A 25,834-nucleotide genomic window follows, 5' to 3' on the forward strand; every position below is an offset into this window, starting at 1 on the left:
GTAAAGCAGTTATGTAACTATATAATAGTTAACTAGCTTAGTCAATGAGCTGTATAAGCACATCTCACAGACACACACAGACCAGCTAATTCATGCAAACTAACCAAGAAAATGTTAACAGTTGCCCAAAACCAAAGTTCTGTATCTCACTGCAAACCATAAAGGTTGTCACAATTGCATTAGTGGACCAACAGCATCAAGAGCACTCTGTGAAGCTCAGCAGACACAGCAGCAGTACTTGCATCATTTTTCTTTTCTGAAAGTTGCTGTTTAACACAGACCCAGCCACACACTCAGACAAAAATGGGTTCATCCCAAAGACAAACTTAACAACATAGTGTTTGCTGTACAGCAGCGAGGAATGCTCAGACCTCTATGTTGGAGAGACCAAACAGCCACTTCATAAATGCATGGCACAACATAGAAGAGCCACCTCAATGGGACAAGACTCTGCTGTCCATCTGCATCTAAAGGACAAAGGTCACTCTTTCGAGGAAGCCAATGTTCACATTTTGGAGGAAAGGACAGATGGTTTGAAAGAGGAGTGAAAGAAGCATCTATGTCCACTGTGAATGGCCATCTTTGAACAGAGGCAGTGGCTTACGGCACCAACTGCCTGCCACCTATAATCCAGTTTTGAGATCCCTTCCTGGAAGCCGTAATGCCCACAAACATCCTGGGCCATTTGACCTCAGGAAATCACACGATAGGGCGGGCTAGGTTTCACAATGGGTTCACCTGAAAACTTGGCTGATTTTGACCCACACCAGTGGGTCTTGGCTTGTATGATTAGGTAGAGGATCAATAGGAAGTCCATGACCCTCTTGGGGACACTCGCATAGGGCTTAAAATCTGAGGCTCTCTACCAATCGCTCTTAGAACTGGAGAAGCTTCTTGGATGAGAGGTGAAACATCTTCAATAAAAGAAGTCCAGATGCTTTTCTTTCCAAGCTCCTAAGAGTTTAACACATACAGCTTTACCTGTTCTCCCCTCCACTAATTCAAGTCCCAGGAGCCAAATCAAAAACCCAACTTTTGACTTCTGTGAGGAATCTTTGTAGAGGCCATTGATGTTGCCAGCATTCATGCTTTTGCTGCTGCATTATGTTTTAATTACTGTGTGGTCATATCCTTGTGTCTTATATACAGTGCCAGCCACGGCAGATACGAATAAAATCCTGGGACTTTTTCCCATCTTGGATCCCTGTGTGATCAGCGTTTTCTCAGGAGCAAACATATTTGTCCCTCAAGTTTTTCCACTTCTTTTTACCTCCTCTCCATTCTGGTATTTCAGAATTTCCCTCCAGGAATTTGCTGACATTTGTGAGTCCTTATATTAAATCATTATTGGTGCCATTCTTATTCATTGTGGGCTGCGACCGCCAAAGGTGTAGTTAGATTTCCTGGAAAGTCAGGTTATGCTGTAGTTTGCAGCATAGACTGAAGCATAAATCTCCAGTAAGGCCATGTGTTTGCTTTCACCTTATGGCAACTATCCTCAGCTGGAATAAATTGTTCTGCAGGTTATGTGGCGTATGAGGAGCAGCAAAAGTGTTATTGTATGGCAAAATAATAATAAAAAAAAGATTAGCTGACCTCTCTCTGTTATATGGTGGCTGTGTCACATGAAGTGATTGTACACGTGTAATTACAGTGGATTATTTTTTTTTTTCTCGTTCATGATCAAATAAAATGTAATCTTTAGTTCACGACATTTTTAGCTCTGGGTTAAACTGTATGTCTAACTGACTAAGCCTTATTTTAACCTGTTGTGTTTACAGGGGAGTGACAGCACAGTTTTAAACTACCTTACCGCTCCGCTGTGTTTCAATTTCGCTTTAACGCGCCTCTACCAAACTATGCACGCTTTGGTCACGCTGCACTTCTCACCCAATCACAGTCGCACATCGCTGAGGATGTCAGCCAATCATATCTGAAGGCTTCCGTTACGTATGTAGATAGTTAGTGTGATCTCGTGTTTCTAAATCGTGTAGTCACTGTCGGAAGCTAACGGCAATCATTCACAAAGCTGGGAAGCAGCAGAGTTTGTCCGTTTTAGCAGTTAGGAACCTAAACCAGCGCCTTCACAATGGTAAGAACATTAAAAATAAGTTAACATCCGCGCGGCTGGTTGGATAAAAATTATATTAAACTGAGTTTGTAGGCTAACAGAGACTTGAGCTAACAACGGTAGCATCAGACATCTTTAGCATGGTCACTAAAGTTACCTACCGGTAACATCTGAATTAATTCTGAGGAAAATGCGAAGTTAGTTTTACAGTAAATCATTATTTAATTACTGATAATGTCCTAATGAATAATTTAGCTCTCGATTCTGGAGAATAAAACTAGAGAAAACCTGAAAGCTAAATGCTTAGCTTCTGCTACTCTTGAGCTAGCGTTGATTTTTGTGCAGGATTGGGTTTTTTTAACTCACTTTTTTGGCTTTGGTTTTAGTGTATTTCGTTTTTCAACGCTAGTGAGCGTGTTTAGTCTCAGCCAAAGCTCACTAGACACTGTAAGATTAAACAGACACTGACAGATTAAAATTTAAAGCGATGAAAACAGTTAAAACTGGATTTTCTAAAGCTACTGTCAGAAGCAAACATCAGCAACCTGCATCTCAGGAGCGCTGTTCTCCACTAGAAAACCTCATGAATTGACAAATGTCCCAGGTACATACATGCAATATTTCACACACTTTCTTACTGTTTATGTGGTAAGATGGTAGCTCTTGTGAGAGTTACACTTTTTGGTGTTAAAAATTTCTGCTTAGTCAGTATACGTTTTGCTTTTGATTTTATAATGTATTAAATAAACGCTATTTTTCCACTGTAGCCAAGTCAAGACTATTATTTCTACAGAAACAACAGAATACATTTAGATACTTTTTAGACACAGAAAGGGAGAAAATACGAATATGACAAATTATACCACAAAAACAATATCAGTAGATGTCAGTAGATGGTCTAATCCTAATAGAACAAAATCCAGGACTTTTTTTTTGGTGGTATTCTAACTAAAACACAGAAATTGATTTGTTATACATGCTGTATACATGTTTGTCATTTTTGATACCCAGTTTTTAAGCATGTACATTCCCCTGATTCAGTTTTATGGTAAGAGGAGACAGTGAAAGTATGAGACTTTTATCTTTAGTAGTTTTTCAGATATTCATGTTCATCCAAACTTTGGACCAAAAAATCTTCAGGCAAATCTGATGACCCCAGTCATTTGAGGTGATGTGACCCTTTTATAGATTTGGTTGATCAGGTGATTGATCCATTTTTGTCCTCCATCCTCTTCTCCTCTCCCAGTCTATTATGTCATATAATGGCGGGGCTGTCATGGCCATGCGGGGGAAGAACTGCGTGGCGATCGCAGCAGACCGGAGGTTTGGCATTCAGGCCCAGATGGTCACGACAGACTTCCAGAAGATCTTCCCCATGGGAGACAGGCTGTACATCGGGCTGGCTGGTTTGGCGACAGATGTTCAGACAGTGTGAGTGGGAATCTCGTCCTCTCAAAATGTCTTTTTTATGCCTTTATTTTATTTGCTCTGCTCGGAATCAGCTCATTGGTTTGCGAACTTTCAGCTCAGTTTCTTAAAGTTTGAAGTGAAGCAAAATATGTTGAAAGAAATTAAATACAAGGGTAAAAAGTGATTTTTCTGTGTCCTTTCCTCATGTTTTATTCTCATCCACCTGCACACAAGGAGTCTTAACTAAATGAGAAACCCTCACTTTGGAGACCAATTTTTTTTTTTTTGGAATGATGTTAAATATATGTGATATTTGGCACAGCTGGATCATCTCTCAGCCTGCTGCTGGTGTATTTTATGATCACATCTTAACAGTTTGGCAGCAGCTCTTCCTAAAGGGTTTGTTCCTGCTGTCTCAGCCTGTACCTGGGAATAACTACAAAGTCATGTCAACGGGAGAAAAATTAACCAGGGTCCAGTTTAACCAGACTAAACATTGAGTGTGAAACCACCCAAATTTAATTACCACAGTCTTCGTGTTTGATAGCAGAAGATGGTAGTAACAGACTTTACTGAACTAATTTCTGATGCTGAATCAGGACAGATCAGTGGTCGAATGATTTCTTGTCATCCATCCCTTTTTGCAGAGCCCAGAGGCTGAAATTCAGACTCAACCTGTATGAGCTGAAGGAGGGTCGCCAGATCAAACCCAAAACCTTCATGAGCATGGTGTCCAACCTGCTGTATGAAAGGAGGTGAGTACACTGAACTGCCGAAAGCATGAATACGAATTTGTCTTTTGTTTCTGCCAGTTTGTTTGAACAATGAACTCAAAAGGTCACCTCAGTGGTGTTCTGTGTTTATACTTGCACAACAATCTATTGGACCACGTACTCCTGGAGTCTGAGCTCGGTCCAGTCAGTACTTTAATGCGAATGTGGGAATGCTGGACACTTCTTCATGTCTGATTCTCTCATTAGGTTTGGGCCTTACTACATCGAGCCTGTGATCGCCGGATTAGATCCTAAAACCTTTGAACCCTTCATCTGCTCCTTGGATTTGATTGGCTGCCCCATGGTGACAGAGGACTTTGTTGTGAGCGGCACCTGCTCGGAGCAGATGTACGGCATGTGTGAATCTTTGTGGGAGCCGGATATGGTCAGTATTAAACCTAAAACCACCTGTACTTGGGTTTAGTTTATTTGTGTTCAGATAAGTCTGCAGGATTGTTAGTGAGCTTACCTTTTCTTTTCTTTTTTTTAAATTTAAATATCTGTAGTTTTAACTTACACTGTTCAACATCCAAGGAATTTAAACGCAACATGGTGGTTAAAGACGCAGTAATTCTTCTGAGGTGTTGAAACTCTAATGAGTGTTGATTTGAATTTTGTTCTGGTCGTGCAGGAGCCGGATGATCTGTTTGAGACCATCTCCCAGGCAATGCTGAATGCAGTTGATCGAGATGCAGTTTCTGGCATGGGAGTCGTCGTACATGTCATGTAAGTATGGCGTGCAGGTTTGCATCCACGCTGTCTTTCAGCCATGGCTGGTGTAACAGGTGGGGCTTTCCCTGAATGAGGGGTCTGAGAAGAATTAATCTTATAGTGGTGGTACACATCCACAAGATCCATCATTTCTATGCTGCTTGTTCTTTGTCTGTAACTAAGCAACCAAGAGACAGACCTCAGTCTCCCCTCTTAATACTCCTCATTTATTTCTTCACCTTTCCTGCATGGCTTTAACTTTTTTCCCTCTCCTCTTTGTGTTTTGGTAATTGTCTAAATGACCAGAAGTTTAAATCTCAATATGATTTAGACTTCCAGCAATTATGAAAAAATGACATGTTTGCACTAATTTTTGCTACAAAGATTAATTTATTTTTTGCTCTAAATCACACCGTTGGTTTACAGCAGTGTTTTCACCCCTCCCTGAAAGCTCAGTCTGTTTAGTTCAGCTCAAGACAAGATGACTGACAGAGGGTTGTTGGTCAATGAGGTCCAGAAGTAGGAAAAGGTTAGATGAATCTGTAGAAGTGTTACCCAATCAGCAGTTACGTGCATACAAGTCAGTCCACATGACGAACATAACAAAGTATGTATTTTGGGGCTGAGCACAGCGCAGAGCTGCTGGGTGGAGTCTGCAGTGATTGACAGCTGTTTTCTTTTGTCTGGCAGTGAGAAAGACAAGATCACCACACGAACCCTGAAGGCCAGGATGGACTAGAGCTCCTTCTCTTCATACGTCATTAACTCAGATATTTTGTACAAAAATAATAAGAAATCCTTGTATTGTGTCTCTTTCCTCATTCGCACTGTTCAATAAATGAACTTAGGTTTAAACAATAAACACGACCGATGTCATTGTTGGAGGATCTTGTTTAAAGTTGCTTCTAATCTTAGAAATCGAGTTCACTGTCGAAATCAATGCCTCAAAGTGAAATCGCAAACTGATTGAATGAGCTCATGGAAATCCTTGATGAGTTGTTAAAATGCTCTAACAAATTACATTTTTAAGGATTGAGGGTGAACCACAAAGTTTAGACTTCACCTTTGACATTTGTGCCACTTGTTCCTTCAGACCTTCACCCTTGATAACACACCTGTGTGGAGTAGTGGGAGAGCAGTTGAGGGTTCAAGTCCAATCAGGCACACCTTCCAGGAAAGCTCACCAAGAGCACACAAGTCTCCCACAGAATATGATGATGTAGTTTAAGGCACCAGTGGGAAAGATGTTGAAAAAGCACAGAAAGAAAACATGCCCCTTAAAATGCCATTTACAGAATATTAAACTCACATAATGTCAATATGAGCTCAAGAGGGCTGGACCAGTAAAGCCATTACCTATAAAAAAGGAAAAAAAACTTTTATTTGTTAAAGTAGTACACATTTAATCCCCAAGTTACAAAAAGTGCAGTTTCAACAATTTTTTTCCACATTATAAAAGAAATACTGCTGTAGTAAATCACAGGAAATGCATACAAAAAATGCAGAGACTGCCCAGTAATCAAAACCGTTTCATGCCAATTCACAAAAATATCCCGTTCTTACTGTGAACCTACTGTATTTTTATATGCATGTAGTAAATACTCAAACATGAACAGTTTTTCTTCAGCTGAGCCACAGGGCATGTAAGAAGGATGTAGAGTTGACAAAACAAAAATACTTTGCCCTCCTAATTTTCACATTTTCCAAAATCATCCAAATGACCCCCAGACCGTTGGGATGACAGCCTGGGTTTAAAGCAAACTGGAATTTTTCCTGGTTCCAGAGTCAAAATCAGGCAGGAAGTTTTCACCTGCCATCCAACAGCACGTTGGATTAATGGTGCCCATCTGGCCTCTGGACATGCTCACAAAACAGCTTCTTAATGTAAAGAGTTTGTAACAGTATAGCAATAAGAAAAAAAGCATAATAGATTCACTAGTATAAATGCAGTCTGGACTAATAGTTCTTATTGGTATAGTAATCAGATTGCATGTAATCCATTACCCACCAAAGCCAAGTGTTACAAATATGAGACCCAAGAAGCAGAAAGAAGCACAGCCAAACCACAAAAACAAGATAAAACTCCCTTTAATATGCAATGAATCATTTTCAAGTAACCTTTTTTCCTAATGTCTGCTGGTAACAAAACAATACTGTATACAAACACAAAGTTGCTACATTAATGTAAACAAGATATAAAAATGATCCTTATGGTAATAAAACAAGTATTTGCTGCAGAATTCCCCTTTTTAAAGTGAATGTTTTTGTTGTTTTTTTGTCCTCTTTGACCGACCTCCACCAAGTTCACGGTTAAATTGGAAAAATATTCAGAAACAATATGGCAACAGAACATTCAAACACGGATTTTTTTTTCCTTTTTTTAAAAAGTTTTAGTCGTAACACTCAGATGCCAAGTTCAGTGGTTTGATGTTTCAACTGGTGGAGTCTCATGTACAAGTCAGCCATGCATTTTTTTGATATTGCATTCTTTTACTTAATACACCATTATATATTCATGTGTTCATCACCCTGTCGTTCCAAATCCATCAGAAGAACTTGTAAAAAAAACAAAAGAAAAATTGTTACCGAGAGAGAAGCCTGATGGCGACTGTCGAAGAGTTTGCCATGCAATCAGACCTTTCTTCATCTGCGTGTGTGCTGCATGTGTGCGTGTATGTCTAATAGAAATTATAGGAACAACAACAACATGAACAGAAACTAAAGAGACTCTACTAACGAACTGGTAACTGCTGAAGCTGACACACTCATTCAAGGCATTAGTGAGACAGTTTCCGTGCTGGCGTGAGGAGCAACAAGGTGGCTGAAGGAGAGCAGGTTCTTTTTTTGTTGTTTGTTTATTTGTTTGTTTGTTTTTTAAGAAAAACACCACAGGGAGAATACCAGGAACCAAATTCAGTGAGAGGGGTTCACAGGTGGAGTCGGGATAGTGTAACAGGCTTGATGCTGAGGAGAGGTGGTTTAGTTTTAACGATGGGAGACTGACCTACACTGAGGTGAGGGAGGAGAGAAACGTGTGTGTGTGTGTGTGTGTGTGTGTGTGTGTGTGTGTGTGTGTGTGTGTGTGTGTGCGCGCGTGGGCGTGGCATCTGACAGATCTGACAGGGAGAGACCAGCTGGCTGGACTGGAAGATGATGTTTACGATAAGATGTTGGACATGAACTCGTAGAATCGTTTGGAGTACTGCTCCGGGTTCACTGTCGAGATCTCGGCCCCCGCCTGGGAACAAAAAAATAAACATAAACACGATTTAGATGAAGTGACACATGTGATAAAGTACACAGCAACACACATTTCAAGAGGAAAAAAAACCAAACAAACCTTTCAGGGAAAACCACACACAAAATCTGTTACCACGGTGACTGTGTCAGACAAAGCGATAATAATTATAAAAGCAGTCTTTAAATGACAGAGACATTAGACTACAGGCTGCGGCGATCAATCGCGCCATGTGATTAACGTCATCAGGAAGGAGGTGGTGGTTAGAAAGAAAGGCTTTCAGTTCACGGGGCCACGCCTGGGCAGCTTTTGTCTCGCCGTGTTTACAGCGGCACACAGCCGAGCAGCAAGACAAACCGTCGGTGGCGAGCAGAGCGCTAATCTTAACACTCACCCCATGTTTCACAGTTTTGGCAGCATGTGCAGCTTTTTTCTTAGCGTCATAGTGTGTGAGAATGTCGATGATAGCCATGAAGTATACCTCCTTCTTCACAGCACCTGTGGAGAACGCCACGAGGAGATTTTATTAAAACAAACAAAACAGCCGATAAAGACGGCGTTAATCTGCTGGCTGCGAATTTCAGTAACACTCATGTTAAAGGCGGCGCTCACTGTCATGGCTCTTGATCGCGTAAACATCCACAGAGGGGTCGAACTCCCCGGGGCCGAAAAACCCGCCGCAGTTCAGAGGGTTTCCGGGACTGTCGGGAGGCGTGCCGAAAGAGCCCGTTAACACGCCTCCTCCCATCCCGTCGTTCTCGTACTCCTCCTCCTCCCCCGTGCCCTCCACGTCCATCTCCTCTTGCTCCGCCCGCTCCACATCATGGATGCCCACCAGGAGACTGTAGTCCATGATCTTCAGAGTGGCCAGGAACTAAAACACACAGGAAACACTTGGTTCAAAACCTCTGCATCTCTGCACAGAGCAGTCGCCGTTCCGGTCTTTCAGACTAACGTTTGGAATCATTTTACAAATTAAATTTCAAGTAACAGCTGTTAAAATATTCATCTCACCGGTGTGATGGTTAAATAAGTGAGGCATGCCGTGTTTACAGACAGTAAGGTTTCAGAAACATTTACTGATTATACCAGGAGGAGGCTGATTTGAACTTTTAGTTTTTTATCTTTAGAAATACATGTTGTAGCCAAGGGGGAAAATAAAAGTCTTCGTCAGGCTTTATGCAGTCATGTGGAAAATTAAGTACACCTCATGAACCACTTTTAGCAACAATAAGCTGAAGTAAGAGTTTTCTGTATGGCTGTATCCGTCTCTGACATCGTTTCTTTAGCTACAGCTCTCTTCAGGCCCCAGTGCAGCATTTCAACCAGACTGAGGTCTGCTCGATAAAAAAAGTTCTAGTGGCCCCGTCATCATTCTGATGTAGATTTGCTGCTCTGCTTAGCATCACTGTCCTGTCACTATGACTCTAGAATACTTTGGTATACAGAGTTCACGGCCCACTCAATGACTGCATGATCACCCCTGCACCACCACGCTGACAGGTGCATTTCTCCAAACACGGTGCAGAGCATCAGAACCTTCCTCTTGGCAACCCTTCGAAACAAGCCACACTTGTTCTGTCTCTTCCTGATGATACTGTCATGAACTTGTGCATTTAACATGCTAACTGTAGAGCTTGAATTGGAGCGCTTGGGTTGTTTTAAGATTACAAGCTAAAATGAGAGCGCATTAACAGAAAAGATCCAAACTGGAGTTCAGACTTTACATAAACTAATCAAAAAAATAAATTATATTTAGGCTTACTCATGCATAACGTTTTAGCGCAGGGAGCCTGTTAACAAAAACAATCAGCATTTATGCTGGGTGAAACGGTTTCATTCCAGAGCAGGAACAATGAAAGCCTGAATGTGTGTTTTACCTCTACATCCCGTTTTAGCTTTTCCAAAAAGTACTTTTTGTTGTCGTCTCCTATCTGCAGCTTGTGGCCTTCATTCAAGAAGTCGTTGTCTTTGAAAGTGGGGAGCTCTTTCGCCTGAAGAGAAGAGGGGGTGGTGTTATGAAGCTGCAGCAGGAGCCGTGTTTTATATTCAAACCAAACCTGTTTTTAAATGCTAATGAAAAACTCAGAGGTGCCGGGGCCCACCTACATCATCGGCTGCTGACTTTCAGCGTGCACTGATGTTAACATTCATATTCATGCAGTCATGATTACAACCATGTGACAGAGAAAATACACAAATTTAAGTCAAATCATGCTGACAGCATCCGCTTACATACAAGCACTTAATTTTAGCAGCAGTATGACAGGTTTGCTTGTGGGGTGAGCTAAGGCCATCTATTTTTATCCCATCGTGTCAGCAGACATCAATGCACAGAAATAAAGCCCACCTTCTCCTTGTCGCTGGCTTCCCTTGAGACTGTCGAACCCTAGAAAAGATGCAAAATAAGAATAAAAATAGAATGAGCGAGACACATCAGAGGAAGCATTAGCATATTTGCACACAGCTGTCAGTATTAGAAACACAAAGATGCTTTCTCCTGAGGATACCGGCATGAAAGGAGGTGAGTGCCGATAAGCACCGATTAAAGAAGTGAGCTACATCCACAGTCATCTTCATACAGACCTAGTTCAATCCTTGGGTAGCAATCAGGGATGCAAATATCGAGGAATCTGTCTGGTTAATAGTTACAGAAAAGCCAAAAGCAACAGAAACTGGATGTTTTAAGATTACATTTATTTCTAAAGTTTATAAATTATGGCCTTCAATTAAAAAATACTTCCTTAAAAGAAAAATTATCAATCATTTCTTCACCTTCGCACAGATTGTGATTAATCCTTTATTGTTTTTTATATATTGTATTGTAGCCACAGACAGTATAAAAGACAAGTGAGTAGAAGATGAAGACACCGTGCCATTTTTACTGGCCACCAGGGGGCGATACTTGGTTCCAAATAGACTCCAGCTTGTGTGGAAGTGGATGGTATAAAGTCCCACAGCCTCCTTTCTCTGTGACTTCAGTAAAAATCCTTCCTGAGTTTATGGGATTAAGTCTTATTCAGCAGATCATTAATTCCATTTTACTAAGCTATTGTCATTTTAAGAGCCAAAAAAGATTATCTGGGGTATTCTTAATGGCTTCGCTGTTAGTCACAAGCCATTAATCGATGATTGTGCAGTTTCTCAGATGGACCTTTCGCTCTCACATCCGGTTTCAAAACACCAAGATGGCAACAGCAGAAGTTATAAAGACAACCGAACTGCGTTGAAGTGTTTCAGCTCTTTGTCATGGCCTTCATCGTTTAGGGCTGCGCTAATGAACAACGATCGGCGGAACTGATGACAGCAGGATTGCTAATCAAAACAGCATTATCAGTTAAACATTACATTTAATCTCCCTCACTGTAGCTTCATCTCAGCATCTCAACAACACTTTGGACACAATAGTTTTATATTTTTATGCTGCTTTTATAGTGAGTTGAGAATTTGTCATGATTCGGGGGAAGACGTTCCTCGCTGTTGGTCTGATTTGAAATGAGATGGGTCTCATGGGCCTGTGTATTTGCAGAGACACTCGTTTATCTCTTTAACCCTGCATGTGTTGGTCAAAGAGTCTGCTGTGTGTGGGGAGGGAAAGGCATTTTATACCAGTATAATCACGAGCATGGATCCCCAAACAGTGCTTTCGTTCCCAGGAGACTCCTGGCTATATGAAATTGATTTATCGTCTAAAAATATTTTACTGCCAAAGAAAAAAAAAAGTTCAGGAGGTAGAGCAGGTCATCTACTAATTAGAAGCCTGGCGTTTTGATCTCCGGTGCTCCCGTCTGTATGCCAAATATCCTTGGGCAACATACTAACACCCAGCTGCTCTCTGATGGATGGAAATGTCAGAAAATACTTGAGCATAGAAAAAAGCTTGTATGAATGGGTGAATGAGGCCTGTTGTAAAAAGCACTTTGAGTGTAGAAACGCACTTTACAAGAACCGGTCCATTTACCACAAGTGGTTAAATTAACACATATTGTTAAATAACCCTCAAGTTAAAAAAAAATGAAAGCTAAATCATGAAACTGAGTTTCATGATTGTATGAACGTATGCGAGACCGTAAATGTGGCGTAAAGCTCTCTAAAAGGATGATGAGACTCGTGTGCATGTGCGGCGTAGCCAGCGTACCTACCTTCAGGTCGTATTTGCGGTGTACGGTGAGCCGATGGCTGAATACATTCCGGGTCACCACCATGTACGTCTCCACCCCGTCCACCGTTAGCCTGTACATGCCCAGGAACTGAGGGAGCAGCGTGTTGCCATGACACTCCACTATAAACTGGAGACGGCCAGGGGAGGCGAGCACAGAGAGAAACAGGAAGTGTGGGGGTGAGGAATCAAATGCACGCAGAATACAAGCTGATTAAAAGTGAGCGCAGCTTCGTTTCTGTGTTTAACTTTAAAAGGCAGAGATCACGCTCTCCTCCAACACTCCTGTTGGGACGGGAATTATTCTGCTCATTTTCAGCGCCACGCGTTTATTCCTGGACTCTGCTAAGCTAGCTTTGCACAATTCACAGCTCAGAATAATCCTTCTTTATCTTATGGCCATGCTGCAGATCCAAGCAATCTGTTTTAGCTCCTCCTACTTCAGGCTTAATTTCCTCCTGATCTGTTGGGGCTGATATGTCCCTAAACTTTTATATTCTCTATGACATCATAAAAAATAAATACTGGTGCCGGAGTGTATAAACACCTGTGCTATCAATTTGAAACTCCTACGTCGCTTCGTTCTCGAGTTCTTCCGTTCACACACCTGTGTCCACTCCGCCCGCCCTGCAGGGCGACAGCAATAATCCATCAGCCTTTTACGGCCGAGGGGTAAAAAGTGAAGCTGGGTGTTTCACCTAATTTGTTGTGTTATTCTTCTTTTATTCTTCACCACTGACTCACACCAGATTTTGCTTGACAACAGGCTTCAGCCCTGCATGGCTTTAAACTGACAAGCCAATTGTTTTACAACATGTTTGACTTATTGGTTTTTAATCTTCTGTCCGTGCGTATATGACTGTATTTTACTGTGCGCATTATCTGTGGCTTAGCGAGAGCCACCTAAATAATCACAGGGATTACTTGTACAAACGCGACCTCGTTATTTAAAACCTCGACCATTTCTGTAACAATACATGGACAGAAAATAAATTAATAACAGGTTCTCTTTATCTTTAGATTCAAATCTAGATTAGAAATTATTTAACAAACTGATGCTGAATTTTTCTCCTCACACCCGACACGTGAGCACATTTCAATACTAGGATAATGAATCACAATAAAAGTCTGGCTCTGCAGTTCCTCGCAGCGGTGCCTCTACCTGGTGATATTTCTTTAGGATGTTGTGCATCTCAGCGATGTCCTCACTGGACACGGTTTTGATGACGAAGCGGTGGTCGTAGCTGGACAGGATGCGGTTGCCGAAGCGGCCCTGGGTGTCGCTGTTGAGCGGGGCGCTCCTGGTCAGAGAGTTCTGCCAAACCAAACGCAACGAGGTGGATTAAGCTCCTGTGAGAGCGAATGAACATTTCTGCTTGTGCGTCACTGTCTGAGGTCTCACCTGGTAGTCCTGGTCATCAATGCAGAACCTCTCCCTCAGGTTTCTGAACACCATGGGGCAATACTCTTTAAACTTAAAGCGACTAGGCAGGTTTTCTCTGGCAGGAGAGACGAACAGAGTCAACACAATCTAAAACGAGGAATTAAAAATCACTGACTTCAACTTTTTTTGCTCGCTGTTGGATTTATTTCTGCTTCTCTGGAATCAGACTGAACAAAGAGATAGTGTGAAGTTGTCATTTGCAGTACAGCAAAGGGCAGAAAACAGAGAACTCACTCAAACTGATTTAAATGTAAAGATCTCAACAGCATTATTGCCCTGATCACTTATGAAAAACAAACAAAAAAATAGATTTTAAAAAGCTCATGTATAATGTGATGCGGCTACTAATGCAGCCACAAATCAGATATTTCTTTATGTTGCACTGCTTGTCCTCACACTGAAACCACTGCAGAGCCTGATGCACTGGGATATGGACCATCACAGTTTACAGCTTATAAGTGAGAAACGAGCTCTCCTGAGTAAATAAAGCACTTTGGAAACTGAAATGAAACTTAACTAGTTCAGATCTTCTGAACTTTTTCGCTGATGTTGAAAAAAGAAACAAAACAGCACACTGATTCATTTTAGTTTCACTGAAGGCTCAACCCAGAGCAAAGAAATGGAGCCAATGTGGAAGTGCCAAAAGTTACAGTTCCTCTAAGAGCCTTCCACATACAATGCACCGCTGCACTCTTACATCTATTCTTTTCTACTGTTTGCGCCACACAAGAACAGTTTCCTGCTGGGAAACACTTACATGTTTCCCAGCCAAATTTCCACACAAGTTGAACTTTGACTCCAAATTTAAAAGTTTACAGCAAATTTAAGCATGTTGGTATGAAAACCAGTTTCAGCTTCTATGGATAGTTTTCTAACAACTCTGAATATTGTGAGGTTTTGTAACGTATCCACCTGGATGCTGTGGTTTAGGGGTGTCACCACTGTGATTGATAGAAGCAGTTAGAGCCGGTCTCTGTCTGCTGGAGCAAAACTCTGCTACTCCGAGTCAAACTGGACCTTTTCTGTGTGCGTGTGCTGCTGGTGCTTTCTGAAGCATGTCTTAATCAACTATCAGGATAAAATTAAGGCTTGCTGTGAGGTACAGACTATCCAATGAGTGAGATCACGGCGTCCGAGTCCATCTTTTATACAATCTGTGGCTTTCGCGATAAAAGCCCTTTTTCCATTAGTACCTACTCGGATCGACTCAACACGGCACGACTCGGATCGACTCGTTTTCCATTACAATCTAGTACCACCGAATGTGCATGGGGTTGTTATAGCAACGCAGCCAAGAGTCCCACAATTAGCAAACGACACGAAGGCTGAACATCGAGGCAACGATACACCTGCTGCTCGGTCGGCTTTACGTCAGACTCGGGCTTTGGGTTTTTTTTTTGCGATTTCCCTCGTTGTTGGGTTTGATTTTCGCAAACGACATTCATGACTCATCGAGGCACGACACTGACTAACCAATCGGTGGCATGCAGTCTGTCGATGTCACACTTTTGGATCACCTCGGATTGCGTGGAACCCCAGCAGAGTAGGTGCTAAAAAAGTATCTGGTACCAAGTACGATCACTTAAAGAAAACCCTGAAAACCGAGGCGAGCCGACCCCAGTAGGCACTAATGGAAAAGGGGCTAAAGGCTCCACCTTCAGCTGATCGATCTACAACAATGGATCCAGTCCAGGTGAGGTGTGTCAACACTGTGAAGGATACTGGCCAATGTTTATTCCCTAAAATCAACCAGTCCTGTAGTGTAACTTGCATATAATGTAATATGTGATACTACAAGGATTTTAGGCATTAAAAGTTGCTGCTGTTTTAGATCGACTGTACAAATACATTTTATAACAGCTGTAAAAGCGCTCAGGCAGCCCTTAAAGGACGAGCATACCTGAGCAAAGAGACCAAACCATCTGCACCTTAATAATGAGTCAAACGCTCAAAAACAAACAAACAAAAACCTACACAGAATTCATTAGTGGGGGTGCAAAACACTGCTAAATGTGAGCAACAAAGTGACTCATCTTTGGGGCAGCATTGGCTATATTTCAGTGATGTTTTTTTAATTCCACATTGTTTTGTCCACTCCTGCATGCAGGACCGTGGGACACATTTCTCTACCTCAGCCGTGCAGGGGTTAAGAAAACAGTGCAGAGTTTCAGTGTTCCCAGCTTGGTACTTTGCAGTGAGGATGATTTAAAGCGTTCAGATTAGCTTCAACAATAATGTGTCTAAATGCAACCTCGTCCTGCAATAACATCCTCACCGTGGATTCAGATACCAGGGCGTTCGGAGGGCTGCTTTGTACCTCTGAAAGGATTTCATGAATGCAGAAAGTTAAAGCAACAACCTGCAATCTCTGACCAGCGAGCAGACTTGCAGAGTCCTTTTATGAGGAGTCAGTCTATCAGAATCAGAAGGTGTTCTGAACCCTGCTGGAGCCTTGACACTTTTGTTTACTTGTGGATTACGGACTGTGCCTAAGCTGTGATGTACCTACTTGTTAAATAGGTGGTTGTCCACTTTGATCTTGCTGTAGGCTTTAAAGTCATCTGGCATCAGCATCACTGGTACAGGCACATTACTTAACTCGTTAATCTGAAAGAGGGAAGTGAGAACGAGAGAGAGAGAGAGAGAGAGAGAGAGAGAAATGAGGAAAGAGCCTGAAGAAGAGTGCAAACAGCTGAACAAACAGACTGCACAATTACTGAGGAATAACACAAACCAAGGGAGCAATATTGGCTTTTGCAATTTTGATCTGAGCACAAAACCAATAAAAAAAAAACAAAACAGACTCCTACACAAAGTACTCAGTGAGTAGTGCAGGTTAATTTATAGAACAAAGCCACGACTACCTGTAACACAGCTCAGTATTTCAAAGCCGTTTCAAATCTCTGACAGTGATTAACTCGGGGACCAAAGAACACGCAGGCAGGTTTTCTTGCTGCTGCTGCGCCTCCAGACACTCGGCTCATTTACTGAAACTCATCCAGAGCAAAAGCGCAGTGATGAGCTCCGGAAAAAACCTTGCAAATCGCATAAATCACTTTATAGAGTGATGAAAAGGGACAGCACACAGTCACGGTGCTGCCATTTAGAGGAAATAAGTTCTTCTCATACTGGAAGTAAACAACACAGTCGGGTATGCACAAATAATCAGCTGATACTGGCTCTCCTGACTGATTATGGGATGTTAGACGCTGAAATTTGTTACCAATTTTGTGCTTCCTTAAAGTTCAAATGCTGCGATCAACGTTTTAAAGGTCGTCTAATTTTAGCTTTTCATCACGCAGAAAAATGAATATGTTTGGTTACTTTGTAACTTTTTTTTTTGAACCCATGAAGTGCCAACGTCTCCTGTGTTCAGTTTAGTGGAAGACGATCCTCTTCCTCTTATTTTGAAAGTTCAGCTCACATTTGGTTTAAAGTTCCCTTTAAGCTGCGACTTTCTGGAGGAAATCAAAAAAACCTTTGGGCATGGACAAGAGGCATCAGCTTATTACAAAATGCTTCTGATCCTAACACACTGTCCCTCAAAAGAACGTGGGAAATGGACTTAAATCTCAGCTTTACAGTGGAGGAATGGCATTCTCAGGAATCTGAAAAAATGTCACGTGAATTGCGTTCAAAATTGGTCCAATTTAAGATTTTAAATAGTTTACTGGACACCCTCACGGTTGCTGACGATGCATGCTGGAAGTGCCAGCAGGTAGGGCTGCCACGATTAGTCGACTAGTCACGATTATGTCGACTATTAAAATCGTTGAAGACTAATTTAATAGTCGAGGCGTCGTTTGAAGCTTTGTAAGATCACAAAAGATGCAGGAATAAGTAGCAGGATTTAAGAGTGTAATAACGGACTGAAACAGAAGATGGCAGCACTGCATGTACAAGGATGCCAGCTGCTGTTAAACCCCGAAGAAGAAGAAGCTGTGTCCCAGAATTCATAGCGCGGCCCAGCTAAGTTGTCAACAATGGCGGCAGCTAGTTAGTTTTAATATTACTCTTATTATTCTTTCTGAGTCACAAAATAAACGTTTAACATATTTCAGGCGAGAATGTAGCTGTGTAAACCTCAAATATCTGCTCAGTTTATCAGGACACCGCATATTTTCAAAAGCGCTCCGACGTTTTCAGAGACGTCTGTTACCCACCGCTAGCTCGATAGCTAGCCGGGGGCAAGGCTCACTAGAGCCGTGAGAACACCGGACTCCCGGCAAATCGTTTTCAAACCCACCGCCATCTTTCGCTACTCAGGTTAAACATGATATATAAGTCACTTAGATAACTTAAAAATGTTGTTGTTTGCCTTTTTTAAAGTATTTTATTGGTTCCTGATTAAATCGGTTTGGCTGAGATTAAAGTTAAGAGTTTTTACACAGCTGAATAAACGTCAAGCAGATTAAACTCCATCGAAACAATCTGCAAATGTCATTAAAATTTAATAAACTCTCATCTTGTCTTTATTTTTAGTTAGCACCTTAACAGATTAAAGCTGTAAGCTAATGATAGTTATATAAGAGCAGATGCTGCTGGTGCAATAAGCTGTATGTTTTACGTTCAAGGAAGCATGATCTGATTAGTCGACTAATCGCAAAAATAATCGGTGACTAGTCGACTATCAAAATAATCGTTTGTGGCAGCCCTACCAGCAGGGAAGCGGCACACTTTTACATTTGCTTTGGGGGTGCGCCAAAGTCCAAGATTATTGGATTCATATTCACACCGTAGTAGAGAAAGTTGTAGGTCAAGGGGTCCCATTTATGAACAGTCTTTACTTATTAGGAGACCCTTCAGCTTTGAGTCATTTACCCACTTCTCTTGTTCATTGGGTACAAACGGCTATTATGCTGGAGAGGAAGCCGTTGGTGAGTGGAAGGCCTCATCGACTCCTACCTTCTCTCAGTGGTATACCTCTTTGGGACAAGTGGCAGCTTATGAAAGATTATCATATAGACTGTGGGCGACCGTGGCTAAGGGGGTTGGGAAGCGTATCTGTAACCGGAAGGTCACCGGTTCGATCCCCGGGCTCTCTGTCCTGGTCGTTGTGTCCTTGGGCAAGACACTTTACCCTACCACCTACTGGTGTTGGCCAGAGGGGCCGATGGCGCAATATGGCAGCCTCGCCCAGGGCAGCTGTGGCTACAACCGTAGCTTGCTTCCACCAGTGTGTGAATGCATTGTAAAGCGCTTTGGGTGCCTTGAAAAGCGCTGTATAAATCCAATCCATTATTATTAAATAGACTGGACGACTATAACGACACATGTGCTAACTACTTTTCATACACAGGTCAGTGACGTATTCGGCTAAAGTAGTTAAGGTCGGACTAAATAGGATAGTTGTAATTGGGTCTTTGTGAAATATTGGCATCATTGTGTATTTATGTTATTTTGGATCTTTTTTTTTTTGGATGGAAACATGCATCGATTCTCAATTTGTTTTGTTGTTGTGACTGGGAATGTCCACTCTGTTATCTTCTGGGTGTTTTTTTTTTGTTGTTGTTTTAATATTAAAATCTAATAAAGTTTGAGTCATAAAAAAAAAAAGAAAAAAAATTAAGTTCAGCTCACCCCAGCCCTTCCCGCCCACATGATCCCCTCCCCTCCAGTGGATGTTTTGCCAAATGGTTGGACATGCTCAAACTTCTTAGACTCCAGCTCACATCAATAGTGCTCCTCCTGCTCTGGAGGGCACAGTAAACACAACCATGCACCACTACAACAATCTCACCACGGCTGCAGAGCACAACTCAGACCACTGCAGTCCAAGATGGGGGAGCTGGACTTCATCCGCAGGGGAGAGACTCACTGAAGAAGCTAGCACTCATACCGATCAGTAATGTATTTGCAGAGGAAAAACTTACAAAATTGCTCAAAGAGCTGTACATGTATGCCTCCCCACCATAAACTGAATCTATATTTAAGAGAATATAATGTTAGTATAAAATATTGGTATCAGCTGTAGGTCATACCACTTTCTGCTATCTGATCACACGCAGAGATTAGCTTTTACTTGCTGATTTCTAATTTTAAAAAAAGCACTCTACAGTCTTACCTCAAGCCACCAAAGATAAGTCCAATATTTTCAATTTGACAGAGGTGTTTGCCCATGACGATCAAAGTTTCCAAACCAGATTTTCAACATGCAGAGAATCCAGTTTGACAGCTTCCTCATACCGGAGGCCTTACGTGTGCGCCGATGTGATGCAAGAAAATCGAGATCAGCTCACGCTGTCTTTTAAAAATCAGTGTCGCGCGTCCATGTCAGTGAAGGAGTTTTGTTGGGGGATTAATAACATCACACAGGTGATGTCTCACATCACCTCATACACAGAGCAACAGTAAATCCTGCAGCATCACAGCTCAGGCTGCATTAAAAATGCATACGACTTCTGAGTGGAAGACGAAGGCTTTGATGAGAAGTCTGTTTGATGTCTTGAATCGGCTTCCCGCCCACACCTCAAATCGTCAGGACTTGTGTGCTGCTCCCACACACACACACACACACACACACACACACACACACACACACACACACACACAAAGTTCACCAGCTGAATAATGGAGATGCTGCAGTGATAGCCATATCATTAGCAGCTCACTTAATTCCATAGCAGTGTGCATTTATTTGCTATTCCAGGCAGGCACAGGCACTTCATGTAAATAGCATGAAGTGGGATATTCAGTCTCCCTGTCCGGATCGCCAACATGTCCCAGGGATCCTAACCCTTCTGTTACTACCTGTTAGACTTTGTGTTTTGTTAGTCTAATAATGAAGAATTCAATCAAGTATGACTGGAGCACAAATTAACAGGACCCCGGGAAGAAATGATAGCTTTGTGTGTCAAACAAGCAACATTTCAGCACCGGGAGTTCCCCAAGTCGGCACAATATTTTTCAAAAAACTTCTGTGTCACACCTCAGGGGGTTGTTTTTCCGCGCATCAATCAAGCAAGAGTGCAACCGCCCCTTCACAGCAGGCAGGACTAAACTGCTGGTGCATAGCCCACTCCATCCATCCATCACTGGTGTCCAATCTGCCCCTTCACTGAGCTTTTCATAGGCATAGGCAGCCTCGTCCAAAAGCGAATGCGATAGATTTTCTGCTCTATTTATAGTGAAATGATGTGATGGAGTAAACTGCAGCGAACTGGACGCAGGCGCGGAGTGCGGTAGCTGCAAACGCAAGTCTCAAGAGCAGGTTTATTTGAACAATAGGCAGGCTGCTGTGAGCAGCTGTGTGCAGCTGTGTGGAGCTGAAAATCTGTGTAACCTGCTGCTCCGGCTGCCTGTCACACCCCTCCCACCCCACGCCTGCACGCACTTACAGCAACAGCTCACGATACAGCAACAAGATACCGAACACATTTTACGATGGCAGCTCACTGAATGATCTCTCTCTCTCTTACACACACATACAAACGCAAAACGTATCACAAATATGCACATTTTCTCAAAAGTTAACCAAATAAAATCCCCGCAAAACTCGCGCTTCAGCCACAGCCACCCGCGGAGGCAGCGGCGGCAGCAGTCCGCTATTAACTGCACGAAAACGGCTGGATTACAGCCCAAGTACAGTGTCATATACTTGACTGAGTCCACGCATGAAAAAGATCAATTACAGGGCATCAAAACTGGCTTGACAGATGAAGGTAGCTGGCTAACAAGCTAGCATGCTAGCTAAATCAAAACAGCGGCGTAAACAAACAGCACACGGGCAGACTGCACAGGTATTTACCGTATGGTTGACACCCCACATTAAAACGCTGAGTATGGGCTCACTGGCGCGGAATAATTTCACTTTCTGTCCTATAAAATGCTTCTTTTTCGTCTTGGTTTTGCTGGCGCTGATGGGCGCTGCGCTGGTGCAGTTGGATGACATGTCTCCGGCTGGGGATTCAGGGTACGCAAGACGGCGGTCCGGGTCGTTCACACAGCGATAAATAAAAACTAAATCTGAAAGTACAGAGCGTTTTTCCTTTTCGAAGAAATCTATAAGTGCATCGTGCTCGTTGACCAACTCGCAGCGAGTCTCTGGGCAGGATGACTGTCTGTTTGGGAGTCAGCGGTGAAGCATTTTGCGCCGTCACCACCCTTCCTCCTCCCGAGCAGGCCGCGGCGTATCCACACAGCAGCTAGCCGGCCATCGGGTTACAGCGCGGCCTCGCTCTAAAAACAGCCTGCAGCGGAGAACCGTCGCCGAGGCAGATCCTCTTCTCTCCGCTCAACGCCTGCAACCCAACACTGATGCCGTTTTACTTGGAAGTGAGTAATCCCGTCATGATGAGCGTGTTGTCACCAGCCCAGCGCTGAGATCGGGGTCTCCTCAAGATGGCGTCCGTGCTGCACTTCACAGTCAACAGCGGCCCCAGCAGGCCAGCGGGGGAATTGCAGGGATTCCCACAGTGTACCGCTCAGGGTTTGCTGCTCGAGCAGTGGTTCTCCCTTTTTTTTTCTTCTGACTTGCCCCATTTAAAAAAAAAAAAAAGTTCATGTAGACTCCAGAATTTTCTTCGTTTTCTTTGATGGCTGTCAAACAACACTGAGGTGTTCTGTAGCCACCTGCTTGGCCGGAGTAATGAAAGGAGACTCCAAAACGCAGACCTGCATGCAGCACGGACTTGTGCATTTAAATTTACACCCAGCTTTCACAATACCCATTTAATTTATAGTTTCTATTTCTTTTTCGTCTTCTTTTGGCTGCTTCCTTTCATGGTCACCACAGCAGATCATCTCCCTCCACCTCACCCTGTCATAGAGGGCATGTTATCCCAAGCATCCCCTCTGCCTGTCCTCCTTTGCTACATCCATGCACCTTCTCCGAGGTCTTCTTCTCGCCTGGGAGCTCCACCTTTTTTTGGGGGGGGACAAGAATGTCCGATGTTGGTAGTAATTCTAATAAACGTGAGCACAAGAGAGAGGGAGACACCCTACAATGAACTGAAACATTAACTTGTTATTTATTCCTGCTTAAAACAGATTATTATGGATTTTGAAATCTTATTTGATTTTCATTTGTACTTATTGTACAGGCCAAGTGTGTCGCCAGCCCTCACACTTTATCCTGTTTTGTTTGCTTGTTAAGTTAGTATAAGATGTAATGACATGTGCTTTTGTATATTGTATATTCTGGTACTTTAGCCCAAGAAATATCATTTAGTGTGCATATTAGGGTTTGTTTAAATGAAATGGACAGAAAAGGTTTTTTAAAAATGGAAACACAACAACGATGTAGGCTGCGTTATGAACAAGGCAGGGACAACTTTGTGTCCTATTGTGTTTCAGCTGCTTTGTTTTCATTTCTGTTGCAATGCTTTCTGAAATTGTTTACACCTCAGGGTCATCGTATTACCGGCACACAATCGATCATGCGTCAGTGTGGTGTGACCCCCCACATGAAAGGCTCACCCAGGAAACTTTTATGGCAGGAAACATAAACGCTGTTCCACCAGAAACATGTTTCTAAGGGAGGGGAGGCGGCCCTTAGATATAAACAGTGGAGTCATTCTGCTCATTTCCAGCTTCATATTTTTTATTTTTGGTCCTAGAGTAGGCCTAACTTTACACAATTTCCAGATCATTGACTCTTGGAGCAACCCTCAGTTCATCCTCTGTTTGAAAAAAAATGTTTTTTTTAGCTCCTCCCCATTTTGGCCAACTTTCTTTTGATTGGCTTCCCCTCATAAGCAAAAGGTTTGAACAGCAGGTGGATGGGACTTAGCTGTGTCTAGTGTTCACATGTATCTGGTTGATGTTAATTTTCACTGCTAATTTTCCTGTGATTGTGTGGACTCTACAAGCCATTACTCTAAAATACAGCCACTACGCATGTAGCCTTCAGACTGACTCTAAAGAGAAATTCAAAAAGTAAAACAGGAAGCTCTCCATTTCTGCAGCTGTATAATCCTGTACTTAGAGAGATCTGGTCTCAGTGACATCAAACAGAGCCACACTGACTAGGATAGAATAGAATAATCCTTTAATTGTCCCAAAGGGGGAAATTTGGAAATTTGACCACATGATTTGAAACTTGCTTTATGTTTCTTTCTACATTAAGAGTAAATACAGGACAGAAAATAGAGAAAACTACGACATATCCCATGCAACGCTATTGAAAATTCACCCTAGAGACTGTGAGTGTTAGAAATTATCAAACTGACCTAACTTGAAACATTTTGTAACCGGGCAACACAAAAAATCCCAACGTTTATTAAACTGAGACAGTGGGTTGCAAAGATCTCCGAGATCCTTAAAATTAGAATATTAAGTCAGGCTGGTGCAGTTTTACATTTAAAATGATTGATACATGTCCACGAACGTATCAAGACTCAATATGTTCGTACTTTCCATCAAAGAAATGTAATTCCCTAAAATATCTTTGATATCAGTGATTTGTTTGAAATGCTTACAGAACTCTCCATAAACCGGCCTTGTCAGAGGTTTAGATGCTCTGCCCTGAGCGTGTCTGCACCAGGCGGGAGGACACTGGAGAACAGATGGCAGCTTCAGTAAAAACACGACTGAAGCAGGAGACTGCTGATGGGAAGTGCTGGTAAATGTTGAATTCTCTCTCTGCTGCCATAGTTGGTTTTGTTTTGTTTTCTTTACACAAATGACGTGTCCATCTTACATTGATGACGTATTAGGGGAAATTAATTGGTGCTCAAAATTTCCGTTTTATTTGTAGTACTCAGACTCAGTTTATCCTGCTGTTACATTTCTACCTTACGTGACCGCTGTCCGCACTGAGGGCGTCCACACATGGCTATTTAATTATTCTCAGCGGAGACGGGGGCGGGAGCTGGGGGAGGGTGGGGGGTTCAAGCCCTGACAACCTGCTTCCCAGAGGACACGATGGCTTTTAAAAGCGTCTAAAGAACAGATGGTAGCCACTGAGGTGCATTATGGGGGTTGTAGTTTTTGAAACTTGGTCGAAATCACAGCGTATTATTTCTTTATCCTGTTTTTTCAGCTTTGGTTGATTCGCAGGTGTAGATTTTGGGCGGTGGGGGTGTTGTCTCAGCATTTAGACGCATGAAGCACATGAATCTACAGCTCCTCTCCCCTGTGAACGACGCAGAGGAATTACCGAAGAGACAAAGACTTTTTTCATGCGTGGATAAAGACGCTTTCATGTCAATGCGGAAAATATGCAATAATTAATAAAATCAAGTGTCTGGCAATCACAGTTTCCTGGGAGATGGATCTACACCTATGGGTGCAAAGGTGCATTTCACTATAAAAAGCAAAAAGGGTGAAGCAGGATGAACAGATCCTGCGGAGCTGCTGTGGAGTCACTTTATTCAACACAAAATAAAAACGATGCTCTCCTTTGATTCACTCAGAAACATTCAGGAGGTCCAAACCCAGCATCAAAGAACTCTGATTTTTTTTCCTTTCGATTCTTACACTTTGTGCTTCAAGGTAAATGTGGAACCAGTGAATTTTCCTCCTCCTTTGTGATGTTGTGAATGAGACCGTACTTTCTTAAAGTCAGAAGTAACTTTTCTCATAACCCCCCCGAGTTTATTTCATGTCTTTAAACATGTGCTGTTATCTCAGCTCTACCTGGGGGATATTTCTAATTTCAGAAATTAGTTAGAAATTAGAAATTACTGCATGTCAACTAATCTGCCCTGAAATCTGTTAAGTTAAGATAAACCTTTACTAGTCCCACACGTGGGAAATTTGTTATTTTATGTTGTTAAATTTGTTGAAATCTTTTGAGTATTTGTTTTTCAGGTGGAAATCTGTGTTCTCTTTGTAAAACAATTATTAATTGTGTCTAAAAATGGCATTTGTTCAGTATATTTACTTGTTTCTTATAAAATAATTAAAATGAAAACGGAAAAAAACCCTCTCAGTTCTAATAACATCTCCCGGAGCTGGTGGGCCATCCGTGGGTCTCGGGCCCGGGGACACGAGGCCTGTAGGGCCTCTCTCCCTCGGTCATCCACAGAAACTCAGTCAGAGCAGCGGAGGGCGGGGCCGGGCGGGCCGAGCAGCCGCTGACTGACAC

General features: G+C 42.4%; 2 protein-coding genes across 4 annotated transcripts; one reads left to right on the forward strand and one right to left on the reverse strand.

Moving 5' to 3' along the window:
* Positions 1 to 1,938: 1,938 nt before the first annotated feature.
* psmb3 (proteasome 20S subunit beta 3) lies at positions 1,939 to 5,827 on the forward strand. Its single transcript, XM_005919244.3, has 6 exons — positions 1,939 to 2,092; positions 3,318 to 3,502; positions 4,129 to 4,236; positions 4,462 to 4,639; positions 4,886 to 4,980; positions 5,656 to 5,827. The coding sequence occupies exons 1-6, from the start codon at positions 2,090 to 2,092 to the stop codon at positions 5,702 to 5,704; spliced, it is 618 nt and encodes a 205-aa protein (XP_005919306.1). The 5' UTR covers positions 1,939 to 2,089; the 3' UTR covers positions 5,705 to 5,827.
* Positions 5,828 to 7,037: 1,210 nt separating this feature from the next.
* Positions 7,038 to 22,177, reverse strand: LOC102314421 (phosphatidylinositol 5-phosphate 4-kinase type-2 beta). 3 transcript variants are annotated; one of them, XR_006054270.1, is made up of 11 exons: positions 21,554 to 22,177; positions 16,316 to 16,413; positions 13,765 to 13,861; positions 13,525 to 13,677; positions 12,346 to 12,492; positions 10,554 to 10,592; positions 10,084 to 10,197; positions 8,816 to 9,077; positions 8,598 to 8,701; positions 8,057 to 8,203; positions 7,038 to 8,014 (listed from the first exon to the last, which is right to left on the reverse strand). XR_006054270.1 is itself a non-coding variant. In XM_005919245.3 (10 exons), the coding sequence occupies exons 1-10, from the start codon at positions 21,695 to 21,697 to the stop codon at positions 8,123 to 8,125; spliced, it is 1,239 nt and encodes a 412-aa protein (XP_005919307.1). In that variant the 5' UTR covers positions 21,698 to 22,177; the 3' UTR covers positions 7,038 to 8,122. The 3 variants fall into 3 exon arrangements, 1 of the variants encoding a protein (XP_005919307.1); XR_006054269.1 differs by having other exon boundaries at positions 7,038 to 8,018; XM_005919245.3 differs by having other exon boundaries at positions 7,038 to 8,203.
* Positions 22,178 to 25,834: the final 3,657 nt, after the last annotated feature.

This window comes from Haplochromis burtoni, unplaced genomic scaffold (assembly GCF_018398535.1).
Source record: "Haplochromis burtoni strain Fernald_Lab_line unplaced genomic scaffold, NCSU_Asbu1 Contig_35, whole genome shotgun sequence".
NCBI classification, from domain to species: Eukaryota; Metazoa; Chordata; class Actinopteri; order Cichliformes; family Cichlidae; genus Haplochromis; species Haplochromis burtoni.